We start from the raw sequence: 15,227 nt of genomic DNA on the forward strand, positions 1-15,227 counted from the left end.
TTGTAAAGGTATTGATTCCCCATCTATTTTTCTTAAAGGAAAAAAAGTGATGAAATTTGTTTGAATAAACAAACTAAACCTCTGCCCTCCAGTGTGATCTGCTTTAAAGCTTAGGTTGCGTGCTGTGGGGTAGTATAGTAAAGGAAAACACAAACTCAGTATATGCATATAGGTCAACATTGCATATTTATTTAGGGATGTAAATTTTTTTGTTGTTGTCAATCCTAGGAAAGAGGAACAGTGATATTAGAATTGTTTAAAAAAGTTTTTTGCATCACATCTTCCTGATACATGAGGTATGTTTTTATTATCTTTTGGGGGGGAAAAAAAAAAACAGGGAACATCCATAAACAAATCTTGTGTTGTTTAATTTAGTCCACAAAGTGTCTCCCACTCTTAACACTAATATAGTAAAGCCAAAGGTGCACTTTGTTGCTGAAGGCTGCATTCAAAGAAAACCTACAGTCTGTTAAATAGACTGGTGTCCTCAAGTCTATACGCAGTAATCAGTGTATGACTGACTTTTATCAGATGTGGCTTTTTACTTTGTGTACTTTGATATCTGACACTTTAGGTCCAAGCAGTTCTTATAGCCAAGCACACAGGCTGGGGGAAGGAAAAAAAAAAAACTAGCCAGCAGAGGCAGTCCTGTTATAGTTACTATTCAAGACTGAAGGGTATTCCTCTAACTCATGCAGCAAATGTGTTCCAGCTCTGAGACATGCTAATTTAACCATTTGCTTTGGTGCTGCTTGTAGCCTTAACAAAAACACAGCAGTGTGCAGGAATCAAATGCTGAAAATGATTTTGCAAACAAATACAAACTATACAGAAATGCTAAGACTAGAAAACAACATGCAACATACGATGCACTGATGACAACAAACAACCTGGTGTCAGATTTTGCTTTGACCTGAGATAAGAAAATCTTAAGATGATGTGACACATTATAGAAACTTAATGGAACGTTATTGCACTGCTATGCAATGTACAATGAAGCACCATACTAAAAATTAATTAAAAAAAAACAAAACCCATGAAAGGCTAAGTTTAAAGAAAAGCTCAACTCCTAAATAAGAATAGTTTCTGTAAACTTGTTCAAGGTGAAACTAAATACACTAATATCCTATTGAATTAATGACCAAGTGTACATTTGGTACATTTTGGTAATGTACACTTCTAAAGACTTTTTTGTCCAGTTTCTGTAGACATGCTGAAATAAAAAGCTGGATCAACAGCACATTATTCACATACAAACAAACAGAACAGCGACCTTGTGAAAAAGTACAAATATGTCTCAGTAGCATAAGTAGGCAAAAAAACATGCAAAGTGTCAGAGTGCATCCCGAACGGGTTTGGTTTTGATAAATGTTTCATAATTTTCTTTTTAAAACAAATAACTGTGCTAAAAAACCCAAAACACAGTAATAGCACTTCTGCAATTTACAGTGGAATACCTGGATTAAAAAGAGGGTTGAAAAGCCGCATAGGCTAACATGCATAGAGGAAGAATAAGTTTACCTATGGTTGATAGGAAGACAAACTGATCCATACATTTAAATAAAGTCTAAGCAGCGGACACTGGATATGCCTGTGTGTTCTACACAGTGCACACAGAAGCTGCTCCCTTTGCTGATGTAAATCAACTACTCATTGAGTGCATCCTATGCTGACCAACTAGGACAATAAGAGCGGTACAACCAGATTTCATTTGTCCCCTTTAAAAAAAAAAGCTCAGAGGTTGTTAACCGCAAACAAACTCAAAAAGGATCATTATTTACAAAATCTTCACCTTGCATTTCAGATTCTACAGCCACAAGCTGAGTTGTGACTATATAATATCCACACCTATATTCGATTTCATTTAAAAGATAAAAGGAGCAGCAGCTAATCCTTCCTTTCCCCACAGAATGGAAAACCAAACCATTTAAATATGTAGGTTGCAAAATGCTTAAATGAAGGACCAGAGAGAAGAAGGTGCAGTCTGCTGCACATGAATGAGTGTTTTTCTTTAAAGTTCAAAAGGTTTTCTTATGGCTTATAAAAGCAGTATGTTTGATAAGCCAAGTTATCGTTTCCATCTGCTATAATTATACGCACCACATGAATAGCTCAACCAGTGTTGAACTGGACAGAGAGGAATGGGATCATCTATGACTCCTGAGTGGCTGACATGGAAAGGAGAGCCACAACTATGGTTACAGATAATAAAATATGTTTAGTGTGCATTTGATGCTATCAAGCTGCTGGAGTACACCATTCATGTGTAGAAAATACTGAGATGATCTTACCAAATTCTCTAGTATTTACACAGCATCAAAAGATGGGGTGTAGGAGCTTACAATGAGAGCAGAATGTGCTCCTCATGTCACAGGGACATACATTATGTTCTGTATAAAACATACGCATGGTTAAGAATAAGTGTTTTTCCATTTTGTACGGATTCAATCAGAAGACAATGGATGTAAAACATGTAGACGTACATACAGGTAGGTGTGAATGCATTTGTGTGTGAGCTCAGTGGGTGCTGTTGGAGCTCCAGTCATAAGGGAGAAAACTGACTTTGGTCTTTCCAGCAGAAACGACGCCCTGCAGGCTGGTCTTCTTTGGTGAGTCACTCATGTGATCCAGCACCCATCCCAGCAGCTATGAGATAGAAGGGGATGCAATAATAAAAAATTAAAAAAACAATTCATCTATTTTTCCTACAAGAAAAATTCAGGATTCATACATGTGCACACATACAGCTATTAAACTTAAAAGTACCTTCTCATCCGTGCCTCCAAAATCAGCTTTGTACCACTTAAATATCTGACTTAGGTGCACTTCTTTTTTTACAGAATCTACCACACAGGCGTCATCATTCTCCAGGAAGGCCTCGGCTGCTGTGCGGAGCTGGCTGTCGATGTCCTGAGAGGGGCGAGCACATAAGAATTAATTTCTGACCATTCAGGCTGCCGCGATTATGGGAGACATAAGAGGCAAGACTTGGGAAACCTGATATGAAATCTATGGGACAATTTCACAACTGTAAAAACTGACAGAAGAGGGAGTTTCCAAGTGTATTTATTTTAGCTAAGCCTTCTCAGAATCAAAAAAGCTAAAGCGAAATCACTTACTTGTGGTGTGTATGTTTTAATAGGTGGACAGCCCTTTGCACCACAGTTCAAGGCAAAGTGAATCAGTGGCTCAGCATCTGGAAGTGCCACCTAGTGGACAACAAGAGACATGACCTTTAGTTAACTAAAGAAAACTGTCACCACATAAATTCAGCTATCAAAATGTGAATACTTGAAGTCGTGGGTCCGTTTTGGAGAAGGGTCTTCGAAGCTGTGCGACACCTTTTCTGTTCCCTCTAAGAATGCCATTCTCAATGTCCTGCAGCGTGAATACCTCTCCTCCAATCAGGTAGCTCACATAATTGAAGAACTACAAAACAGTTCAAAACATTCCTAATTTCAGCACATAAGTCCTATTGATATTACAAAGGAATTGTAGGGGAGACATTGTAGCTGTGTAGTCCTACTCTGTATCTTTGCCACATGTTGGTGGGAGCCCCCAGGCGTAGGTACCCATGGATGACTAAGGCATTGTAGATATTGATGAAGAAGGCCAGCTTCTCCTCCCGGCTAAGTGACAGCAACTCCACCCTCTGCAGCTGAATAGCTAGCTCACAGTAACGCTCAAAAGCAGGATTTGCTGACATGCCTTTATAGTCCACAGACTGTGGGAGCATGGACACAAAGTACATGCATTTAATTTAACCGTTTGTACAGGGATAAAGTATCAGAGAAGCATTATCCTGTCAAAATATCTTGACGAACAACTTTGAATGTAGGTCACAAAAAGACCTGCAGTGAAAAATACAGTAGAAATGTTTGCAGACAAGTTTTTTCTGTTTGCCAAAGTGAAACTTCATATGAACACACAGCTTGCCCAGTGCAACAGTACACACTGTGTGGCACAGATCCAAATGCACTGTTGCTTTTACAAAATAGCAACATGCACTCAGTGAGCATCAGGGACAACATTACCTTGCCATCGGCAGAGAGATGCTCCGAGAACAATTTCAGAATCATCTCCCGTAAAAGCAAAGAGAGCTCAGTGGCTGGCAGGAAGACAAAGAGAGAAAAACATGAAATAAAAATCAACATAGTTCAGAGTCAAAATATTAAACAAGAGCTGGGAAAAAACAAAACAAAGAAAAACAAATTGTGCTTTTTATCAGGCGCTATAGAAAAAAAGGAAGCTGGGTAAAATCCTGCTGGTATCATGGTGTGACTCTACAGGTTCTACAAGTGTGCAGCTTTCAGGTATAAACACACCAACACAGAGCCAGCCAATATGACTCACCACCACCATTGCAGAAGTAAAGGAATATCTGACAGGAAATTAAAACCAAGTATTAATTTGACCCAAGCCCACAGCAAAGCAGGAAACTGTTGTGAAACAGCCAGCAGCTGACATTGAAATCCAGCTAGATTCTTTGCAGCCTGATACACTTTATGCATGATATCATCATAAAGCATTATTTATGATCAAATATAGTTTATTTATTTAGTCTAAATTTGCTAAGTTATATTAATTCACTGATGAAGACAGTGAGTTTAAGTATTTTTTTAAAATACTGCATAGATTTTCAAGACAGAGAATGCACTCAGTCACGCAGGCATTGCAAGCTAATGAGCGAATGATGTTTTTATTGGATACACCATATTTCAGCTCTTAAAGCCACAAACCCAAGCAAACCCAGAAGGATCATATGCTAAGTTAGCAGCAACGAAAGGACATGGGTTAGTAGAGTGCTGAAAGACACTGCTCAGAGTGAACCTGAAATGCGATACGTGCACACTCCAAGCCTTATCTGGTCCTGACGTACCCTGCATGGGACTGCAGTTTGCAGTCTGTCCTGCGTTGAGAGCTGAATCATCCTCCAGTAGCCTGTACAGTGCATCCATGGTGTCTTTTCCTTCGCCAAAATTGCCATCCTGCTGCTCACAGCCATGAACTCTGATCATGTACTTCTTCTTCAACAATGCCTGTCCAGTATTACAGGCTGCAGCCCTGGCTAGTGTACACATAGCCACAATCAAGTGCTGACAGAACTGAATTTGACTATGTTTTGTAAGGATAAGGGCGCTTGGAAAATTGCATGAGATTTTACCTATATCACTGACAGCCTTACTTACCCATGCCCTTCTCTTTTTGCAGCCAGTCAACCAGCTGACTTCCTGAGAAGCTCTTTTTGTATAAAGTCAGCCCCCTCCTATGACTGCCAATCATGCTGGCATGTTTGAGGTCTTCCACTAGGTCTGCCAACTCATCTCTCTCACACGTAAATTCTACACGCGTGGAATTTCCAGGTCACACATGTATAAACACACAGAAATATAATCATGTTCACACATGTATGAAAGAATTTGATAAACGATGTAGTTCTGCATCTGTGAAAAAATGTCTCGCTGGTGAGAAAAGGTATTGCCTGAGCTGGGTAAACTTCAGGCTTCTTTCATTTCAACACAGCAGCATTGCTTTGGTTTGTAAATGAGATTTTTGGAATATACACTACTGAAGAGGAATTAAGTAAATGTGTAACCGTGTATATATGGCACAAGCATTACTAAGATTTTTTTTAAGCATCAGACTTCAGTCCTGTCTATTATATAAAGTCTGACAGGGATCACAGAGACAAATCATGTTTCCAAAGAAATATTTACACGCACAAATGGCAATTTCATTCTTTCCCCCCCCATTATATTGTACACTTACCTGCCACTTAATTAGGTACACCAGTTCAACTGCTCATTAATGCAAATATGGAATCAGTGAATCTCATGGCAGCAACACAAGTCTTTTAAGCATTTTTCTGCAACATTTGGATGGTTAGAATCTGGCATAAGGAACGTATTGTATAATATGGTTCTGACTGTATATGTAAAGGGTGTCATTGTTAAAAAGGCAAAACTGTAAGTACTCCAATAGTCTATACATCTGTGCAAACACTAAATAAAACTGCTCTATCAGAAGCAGCTCACCTATATTACACAGACTACAATCTGATGACTTGTTCTGCTCTTCAGTGCATTATTGTTAGGTGCCAGAGATGTATGTGTAGTACCACGTACTGTTGATTTTAATTAAACTTAATTAAACTTCACAAAAGCTAACATTAAATTTCAATATTTTTCTACAAACACTCACACACACACACACACATCTGATGTTGCCTAAAAATGGCTTTTTCACTACATCAGCCAATGCTATTTCATAACCACTCTTTGCTCTTGGCTCACCTTCAGGCAACAATGACTATGCATAACCGGACACGCTGACTTCAGACCGTGCTTGTCTATTTCTTGAAAGATAGGCAGTTAATATACTAAAATATCAGAAGGTATTTTACAAATATATTTAAGAACCGCATTAAAATGTGCCTTAAGAGCATTTTTGACTGTAAAGGGAAGGAAAGGAAAGTAATGATCTTAAGCAGGCAAAAACTCTTAAGAATTAATTCCTTACCTCCTTCGTTCTCCGAAGCTGTATGCTCTGACTGACTCTGTTGTGGCAGAGGTGGTGCATCTGCTGGAAGGGGCTCTTCCTTCACCAGACTTACCAGCCTCTGAAGCTCTTCGGGTGACTACAGAAATTACAGTATCAATTCAAATTAGTTTTTCTCCCCCATTTTTGGACATTGCTTGACCTCTTAGTTTACTGGTCATTAGGGACCAGTAAACTAGTGGTATCGTCAGAAATGTTTTCCTTTTCCTCACCAGTTTCTGCAGGTCGTCGTTACCCCCAACATGAACATTGTTAAAGAAGATCTGAGGGACTGTGCTGCGTCCTGTCAGCTCCTTCACCTTTGCTCTCAGCTCTGAATGACTACCGAGGTCTATGTCACATACAGGCACTCCCAAGCCAGCAAGGGTGGCCTTGGCCTGCATGCAGTGTGGGCAACCCTGGATTGAATACACAGTTATTCGCCCAGGAGCACTGCTCTCATAGTCTCCCATCGGAAATACTAATGGAAAATCAAGAGAGAAAGATTTATACAATTTGAAGAATGTATGCAAAAATAGATAATCCCCAAGCAGAAAACATACCCAACATGAAGCACACTTTTGGCCTCCTCAATTTGTACAAAATGTAATAAACTCCTTGAAATACAATTATCTAGATTTAGGCTTTGTGTACATATATCCAGTGTATACTGTTTATATGTCCTGCCCCTGTGACCCGGCCCCAGATAACCAGAAGAAAATGTATGGATTGTCTCTAATAACACAGAAAAGTATATATATTGAAAAGTATATATACAGGTTGAAATATATAGATACACCACCGCTAATATTCATTTAAGTTTCCCTTAGCAAGTTGCACCTCAACAAGACACTTTTGATATCCATTATGCTTATGGCATAACTGTGCCTAGATATTAGACCACTATTCTTGGCAGAAGTAGTCCACACATTTTCAATAAGTTTGAGGTCAAGGCTTTAGGAAAGTCAGTCCAGAAGCTTAATGTTTAATGCTTAATCCATTTCAAAACTAGTTTGAATGTTTGTTTGGGACCATGGTGGTGTTGGGACATCCAGTTATATTCAAGTTTTAACTATCTAGCTGTTGATTTGAGGTGAAGTTGAAGAATTTGAAGGCAACCTCGTTCATTATTCCCAGCCCCAGAGCATGATACTACCACCACTAGACACTGGCAGTTTCTTCCTCCTGCTCATTTCTTAATATTTCCTTGTGTTGAAAGCTGGCCAGTGTGATGTGCATGTCCTGCGAAATGATTTTTTTTTTTTTTGCAATGACACAGTTCCTCATTCCTTCTGACAGCTTTAGCTTTGAAGTCTATCAATATTTGTCTATGCGACTCAGATGCTACATAAAAACCAGCAGGAATAGGTCAATGTCTAAGGTACGTTTCTGTGTCATTGAACGTACACATGTCAAATCCCCTGATTTGCTCTCGACAGAAACCTCCAGATCTAATCGCGTTACCACGATCATACACTGATTTCAAGAAAAGTATCAAACTGTAAGATGTAAGATAGTTCAATTCAATAAGACCAAAGATAAACAGTAAATACCAACGTGTGGTTGAATGTGAATCCCGACAGAAGGGAAAATAATATTACATACCCTAAAACATTACTGTAAGTGGACCAGCAGTTTAACTGAAAAAACTAACAAGAATGCCTAAATGTTTAAGTGACATGTAAATAAGCGGCACTGCACTAACAGCATACCAGCTAAGCTAAACGAATGGATAACTAGCTGAGGGTAAATTAGCAAATGATAACAGTACATTACCTTTCGGGTTCACTAGCTTCACAGTACGATATTAAACTGGAGAACGGATCCTCTTAGCCTCGTTAAAGCATGTTAATATGATAGCGTGACGCCAGCTAAACAGGCTGACCAGCTCTCCCGTCCGAGCATCGCTACTGCGCAGGCTAGCTGCTAGCTTGGTTTATGATGCCTTCAGGAGCTCACCGTACACTTCAAATTTAAACGATTGATATTTTGGTATTTATTCTAATGAGCCTCTAATAACTCAAGGAAAAATGGAGAAAACTGCCATTTTTTTACGTAATAATTACCACAAAACGTGTCAGTACAGAGCACCAGTTTCCCCTGAATGATACAGCAGAAGACACTGCACTCTCTAGCTCCTACTTATTAGTGAGAGCAAAAAGTAATGGAAAAAATTACTTTTGTTTGTTTTGCTTTCTGTAAGTAAATATCAAGATTCCCATATTTTTTACAAACCTAAAGGCAGCGAAAGCCCTTCTGTACTACATTCGTGTTCACTCTGTCATCGTAATTTCTAGCTCTTACGGTGACAATTGCGGTGTTGACAATACCTTAAGTTGTCTGCCCTCCGAAATATGGCGAACGCATCAATGTAACATAGCAACCAGTGTTTTGAACGGATCCCGTTCCCACTACTGCTTGTTTCCGTACGGAGAGATTTCTTGCAGGACTCGCATGGACGAAACCGCCCCAGTGTTTTCGTTTTGCCAAAAATGTCAGGACTATCAGAAACAGAGCGTGCTGGATTTACGAAGATACTGAGCCTAATGACAAAATGCGACTTACTGTCACTCAGTGATACGGTCACGAATAAGATGATAGTCGTGGAAAACATTACGGGTAAGACTTTTATTCAATTTCATATGGCAAAGAGGAAGTCAGCTTACCTTAAGTCTTTACTGGAGCCCAGTGAGTTACATAAGAGATTTGTTGTATACCTACCAAGAAATAACAAATAAATTGCATGAAAAATTTCAGTGTTTTCTCACCTCTGCTGGATAGATAAATAAATGATTAGCTTATCCTACTCTGTCTGATCATTTTTCCACTGCAGAAGCTAAAGAAACCATTCTCGCCTTCACTAAAAATGCCGAAGAGCTCCTGAGGAGGAAAAAGGTTCAGCGTGACCTGATATTCAAGTACCTGGCTACAGAAGGTGTGGCGATGCCCCCAAATAGCGAGAAACACATGCTTATAAAGAGGACCCTGGAGCTGTGGTCCTCTGTAAAGGTAACTTGACACACGAGAGAAACAGAAGCCACTGCCGCCAGTAAAATTTTATTTGGGGATAAGCCAAAGGCGACCCATCTATTTTATAAAGGATGGAAAGTATTGTTTATTGAATAGTGAAGTCCAGTGAAGTGAAGACATGGCACTGATGTTGGTATGCCTGGAAAGAGAAGACATAATTAGGGTTATTCACACACAGTGTCCTCACGCACCTTTATAACAGGTTATATATTGCTTTGAAAAAGTAATCACCGAACAACAGACTGTGCCACCCTTGGCAGCAAGAACTGCAATCAAGCAGTTTTGATATTGAATAGGCCATTCCAAAAACTTCATTTTATTTTTTGAGCTATTTAGAGATGGAGTTCCTGTTGTGTTTTGGATCCCTGCACTGGTGCATAACCCTAGTGCTCTTGAGCTTCAGGGTGCAAATTGATGGCTGGACATTCTCTGGATTTTCTGGTAGAGAGCAGAATTCTTGGTTCAATCAGTCAGGGCAAGGCATCCAGATCCCAAAGCAGTCCCAAACGATCACACTACCACCACAGTGTTTGACTGTTGCTGTTTTTTTTAATTTATTTTTTTTATTTTTTATTTTTTATTTTAAAAAAAATGTGTAGTAGTTGTACACCAGATGTAACAGGATGCAAACTTTCCAAAAATGTTAATATTTTGTTTTGTCAGACCACAGACTATTTTCCATTGTCTTGACAATCAGAAAGATGTTTTTGTTTTTTGTTTTTTACTTAGGGCCAGGTAGGGTTGGATAGCTTTTTACTCATAATAAATGCAAACATCATTTAAAGACAGTATTTTTGTATTTACTCTGGCTATCTTTGACCAATACTAAAATGTGTTTGATGATTTGAAGCATGTAACTGTGACAAATATGCAAAAACATAAGAAATCAGGAAGAGAGTGCTGTTTTTTTTTTGTTGTTGTTTTTTTTACAGCACTGTATATTGATATTAGAATTTGTACTTCCCAAAATTCAGGGTCAACACCAGCTCTAAAATCAAGCCTTACTCAGACTTTATATTTTAGAACCTGTTGCCATTCCATCAAAGAACTGACCTTCTAGCTAATATGGGTGTAGTGCTCTGACTTGTAGAGACTGAAGATCATATGTAACAACAACCTCTCATTTCTTTATGGAGGTGGTGGATGAAAACCCTCAAGGAGAGGCGGCTTCCTCAGATGTGAACTGTGGGATGGGCTTTGATCCGCTGGTCCTCGGCCAGCAGTTCTGTCAGTGGTTCTTCCAGCTGTTGAACAGTCAAAACCTTTCACTTGGCCAACAGCCCCAAGACTGGGGACCACAACATTTCTGGCCTGATGTGAAGTTACGTCTCCTCTCCAAGTAAGAACCTCATTAGTAGTGAAAGCAAATGAGAATTTAAATAATACTGATGTTGTTGGTTTATAATCTTATTCAGAGTAGTCCTCTGTTTCAGGTAGATTATTCCTTCTGATTTTCTTCTTACAAAGCATAGAGATGAAGGTAAAACAACCCCAAAACACTAATAACAGAGTTATGTCTTTCTCAGAGCTGGCAGTGAGCAGATGGAGGAGTTTCTGGGTGCTGATCTGGTTAGTCGTCGATTCTTGGCACTGACCAGGGATGAGCGTCTCCTCTTCAGTCCCAATTTGGATCCCCATGGCCTCAAAGCCTTGACCTCTCGTCATGGCTTGGTGTTGGTGGCTGTGGCTGGGACTATTCACAGAGATGCAGTCTGTCTGGGAATCTTTGAACAAATATTTGGCCTTATCCGCTCTCCTCTGGACAACAACAGCTGGAAGATAAAGTTTGTCAACCTGAAAATCAGAGGGCAGGATGCTCTTAGTGGGACAGATGTGCCAGCACCTGCTTTGACCTACAATTCCAGTGAACTGCAGCTTCTCTGTAGCTGACAGTCAAGATAGATTAGTTTTAGATTTATTAGTTTTAATTTCCTTTCACATTATTTATCCAAAAGTGGTGGTTTGGCCTTTTGGTTCTACTCTACACTCATCTTATTTGCATGAACACTTATTTTCTGGGCATTTTCGACCTCATATTGCATCTAATAACTCATCTGACACAACCCTATCTTCTAACTTATAGGCTGTCATGCAATAATATAAAGGTAGGCTCAAACTGATGCATTTAAATTGAATATTTACATCATAACATGCAAAGCAGAATTCTCAAAGATTATCCTAGAAGGTAAATGGATGGGCTGCTTTAAATATACTGTACCTTTTTGCAAAGATTGTAGTGCTTTGGAAGCCTGTGCCTTATGTAAAATATGTTCAATGTATACATTTGTGGTATAGTAACAGTTATACTGTCACTCAAAAGATCTCTTAGAAATGTATTTTTTAGGAAAGAAAAGCACATTTAATTTTATTTCAGCTGTAAAAATGAAAAGAGTTGTAAGTGACTATGGTTTTTAATTGACTATGTTCATGCAGAGCAGCCAGCATTTCAGTGTCACAGCAGGACATTGAGATGCCTAATGCAGGTTTATAATGCTAATAGGCTTTTTTTTCTGAGATGGCACAACTGAAAGCAGTTATACTTGTTCAAACAACAGTAAGCAAGAATAGGTATCAGCCTTTGCATGTTTTATTGTCTGAACAAAAGCAACCAAATATCTTCTAACTCTTCAGGTTATTCTCGTTTAAACAAATTCATGCTTTTTTCATGCTGACAGTTGTTAAAATGCATCTTCCCTCACAGAACACAGCAAACTAACACAGCAGTTTTATCCGTGCCAACATAACTGCAAAGGATTTAACATAAACTTGCATTAGGCAGCACAATGTCCCAACAGATGGTTGTAGAAAATGGGCACCTGTGTGATATGTAGGCATTTTATTCAAGTTGTTCGCAGTTCCTTTAATCGGTGCCATTCACAACATTTCTCAATAATTTACTGTTGGATTAAATTTAATTTTGAATGTATGTTTGTTTTTTTTTAAAGGAGTTTTATGAGTAACAAACTTTTGAGATGTAACGTAGCCATTTATTAACAAATAAATATCTGTCTTTATGTGACACTACAAAGTCAAGCAGTGTGCTTTCATGGCTTTTCATCCCACAATGTTTACAGATAAACAGTCTGTTAGAAATACCAACAGAGTAACATAGTTCAGAAAAAGTCTAATATTTAGACAAATGTGCATATAAAAATATTATAATTTCAGCTAATTTGTTTCTGTTCAGTGCCAGGTGTTAAGTAGTTTAATTAAATGGCTGGAAGTTGGAGATTGGAAAACATTGCTGTGAAACTGACTCTCCTTAATGAACTGAATTACAAGTCTAAATGGTGCTTTTTAATTTTGCTGTTTTAAGGATCTCCCAGAACAGACAGTTATACTTTTTTTTCTGCTGCTTCCTTTAGGGGCAATCAGAGTAGCTCATCTGCTTTTATCTCACCCTGTCCCTACCCTCCTCCGTGTCTGTCACATCAACCCTCTGCATGTCCTGCTTCCCTACATCTATTAATCTTCTCTGTGGTCATCTTCTTTAGCCCCATATTCAATGTCCTTTGTCCAGCTTATCCACTCTCTCTCCTCTGCACATGTCCAAACCCTCTCAATCTCGCTTCTCTAACTTTGTCTCCAATCCGCTTAACCTGAGCTCTCCCTCTGATGTACTCATTTCTAATCTTGCCCCAATGAAAATCTTCAACTCTGCCACCTCTCAGTGTAATGCATATACCGCTGAATCACTTGCAGGTTGACTGGTTTTTTGGTACCAAACTCATCATCCTACTATTCCCAGCACTTGTTTAGAAAAACTGGCTTTGTGGCATTTTTAAATTGTGACCAAACAGTGCAGCTGTGGGCAAAATAAAAACATACTCCCTTTTGTCTAGGAATTGTGTTTGTCAGTACAACGTTTGCCTGATGAATCTAAGACAAATTTAGCTCAGGTTAAACCACCGCAGTGACAGTCAAACAGGTGATGCCCTTGAATATTAGAGAGATAACCTCAATGATTAGATGATCATCTATGAGCAAGCACTTGGCAGTGGCAGAAAGGAAGACCCTGTTAAAAGGAAGAGACCTCTGGCACAGGTCTTAGGGAGGGACAGTTATCTGTTTCGGAGAGAGTAGGAGAATGTAGAGAGACCCCGACCAAACAAAGCATTTGAAAGAGTACACAAAAGTTGATGACATGCAGTAGTACTATATGAATGCATCAGGAGTCAAAAGAAGAGTTGAAAATTGATGCAATCATGTAGGCTTGCTCTGCCAGCTAGCCAGAGCTGGCTATCATAGAGTATATTATAGCCTGCCATTGCTGCTGTTCACTCGTAACTTTTAAAACTCAAATCTCCACAGGGTTAATGTCTGAGATGTTGTGTCAGCGGTTAATGTCCATATATTTAGCCACTTTCATACTCTTTGAGTAGGTTTGATTGCACACAAGCTGCCACACCACCCTGGAAGGGCTTTACTGGTTGGTCAGACATTTCATATAAAAATATACTTTTACTACCTGTGGTCAGGAAAAAAAGAAAACTCAGTGCTATTGGTCTTGCCTTTTTTTTATTGGACCAAATGGCACATGACATGAATTCATCTAGACCCGCTTCAGACAGCTGAGGATTTGAAATTTTGCTGGATGGGATGAAGAAAGCAGGTCGCTTTTCCACACAACGTGCCTAAGATCATTTTACACGTTCAAACTCACCTGTGCTGATTATCATGTTATCAGGTATATGTGCTATATGCTAAACATGTGACCTGTATCAATGCTTCTTTTTCATTTTTCTCTGAAGCTTGTTCTAGTGTGACTTTTGAAAATAGTTTGGCAAAGCTCGTTAATACTCATGGTACAAAAACTGGGTCACATTTGAGCAACACCCGAGCAGCATCCAGTTCTTGCTTTTTTCTCCTAAATGTTTTTTTTTCAGCCATCTGTATATAAAAAATAAAGACAAACGTGACTCCTTATTAATGAAGTGGATCTGTTTTTCCATCGATTCTCCTGCGTCACTTTAGTGAGGGCATGTGGGGTCTAGTGGGGGCACAGAATATGCCAGTATGACTCTGTGGCTTTGGTGGGAAATGTTACATGTGGGAAATTATTCTTGGCAGCCTCTTTCAAAGGCCCCTGGAATACTTAATATCTGTGACTGTATGGGTCGGAGCCACACGGGTCTTTGTGCTTTATAGGGCCATAGTTGTGGCGAGGCGAAACCACTGCAGCCATTGATCTCAGCCTGTTCACCTCTCAGAAAGAATAATAACAAGCTGCTTGCCTTCTGTCTTTATGGCACTTGGCTTCTCTGCGTTTTAATAAGCGGTTTGGCCACGGGCGCAGCTCTGACGCACGGGTTCAAAAATACCACTGCAGTGGCGTCTGGTTAGAGTTTTGACTCCAGAGAGTTTCCCCCCCCCCACACTTTTCGCTTTACCCTCCTCTAATAGAGAAGTGTGTTTCTTATAAGGAAACATGCTAAAACTCAGACCCACAATTATTTGAAATAGCTTATTGGTGGTGAACCATAGAAACTGCTTCTTTAATTGTAATTACATTTTTTTTTCTCTTTTACAACTGTTGAGATATATGTTGTGCTCCTAGAAGAGACCTCATTAGTTATTAGGGGTGACTTTATTTATTGCTGAATGCTGATAGGCTGATAGATTTACAGATTTATTGATGCCCAGGTGTTTCCCCCTCCCTT

General features: G+C 39.3%; 2 protein-coding genes across 3 annotated transcripts; one reads left to right on the forward strand and one right to left on the reverse strand.

Moving 5' to 3' along the window:
- Positions 1 to 163: 163 nt before the first annotated feature.
- zgc:152951 (uncharacterized protein LOC569013 homolog) lies at positions 164 to 8,487 on the reverse strand. 2 transcript variants are annotated; one of them, XM_005935719.3, is made up of 11 exons: positions 8,314 to 8,487; positions 6,771 to 7,018; positions 6,520 to 6,637; positions 5,190 to 5,342; positions 4,880 to 5,068; positions 4,035 to 4,108; positions 3,527 to 3,724; positions 3,292 to 3,429; positions 3,120 to 3,209; positions 2,767 to 2,910; positions 164 to 2,646 (listed from the first exon to the last, which is right to left on the reverse strand). In XM_005935719.3, the coding sequence occupies exons 2-11, from the start codon at positions 7,008 to 7,010 to the stop codon at positions 2,518 to 2,520; spliced, it is 1,473 nt and encodes a 490-aa protein (XP_005935781.1). In that variant the 5' UTR covers positions 7,011 to 7,018; positions 8,314 to 8,487; the 3' UTR covers positions 164 to 2,517. The 2 variants fall into 2 exon arrangements, with proteins under 2 accessions (XP_005935781.1, XP_005935786.1); XM_005935724.3 differs by lacking the exons at positions 4,880 to 5,068; positions 5,190 to 5,342 and having other exon boundaries at positions 8,314 to 8,485.
- Positions 8,488 to 8,905: 418 nt separating this feature from the next.
- On the forward strand, positions 8,906 to 14,494 carry cunh3orf38 (chromosome unknown C3orf38 homolog). The gene is made up of 4 exons (XM_005935725.3): positions 8,906 to 9,156; positions 9,371 to 9,546; positions 10,704 to 10,906; positions 11,094 to 14,494. Exons 1-4 carry the CDS (start codon positions 9,030 to 9,032, stop codon positions 11,455 to 11,457), a joined length of 870 nt encoding a protein of 289 aa, XP_005935787.1. The 5' UTR covers positions 8,906 to 9,029; the 3' UTR covers positions 11,458 to 14,494.
- The last annotated feature ends 733 nt before the right edge of the window (positions 14,495 to 15,227 follow it).

Source organism: Haplochromis burtoni, unplaced genomic scaffold (assembly GCF_018398535.1).
Source record: "Haplochromis burtoni strain Fernald_Lab_line unplaced genomic scaffold, NCSU_Asbu1 Contig_202, whole genome shotgun sequence".
Classification (NCBI taxonomy): Eukaryota; Metazoa; Chordata; class Actinopteri; order Cichliformes; family Cichlidae; genus Haplochromis; species Haplochromis burtoni.

Excerpts from the sequence above, each read along its gene's own strand:
- zgc:152951 (XM_005935719.3), bottom strand. The coding sequence starts at position 7,010 with ATGGGAGACTATGAGAGCAGTGCTCCTGGGCGAATAACTGTGTATTCA. Across the intron at positions 4,109-4,879 it reads AAACTGCAGTCCCATGCAGG|CCACTGAGCTCTCTTTGCTT; the intron begins GTACGTCAGGAC and ends TCTTCCTGCCAG. Across the intron at positions 3,725-4,034 it reads ATCTCTCTGCCGATGGCAAG|TCTGTGGACTATAAAGGCAT; the intron begins GTAATGTTGTCC and ends ATGCTCCCACAG.
- cunh3orf38 (XM_005935725.3), top strand. The coding sequence starts at position 9,030 with ATGTCAGGACTATCAGAAACAGAGCGTGCTGGATTTACGAAGATACTG. Across the intron at positions 9,157-9,370 it reads AGTCGTGGAAAACATTACGG|AAGCTAAAGAAACCATTCTC; the intron begins GTAAGACTTTTA and ends TTTCCACTGCAG. Across the intron at positions 10,907-11,093 it reads AAGTTACGTCTCCTCTCCAA|AGCTGGCAGTGAGCAGATGG; the intron begins GTAAGAACCTCA and ends TGTCTTTCTCAG.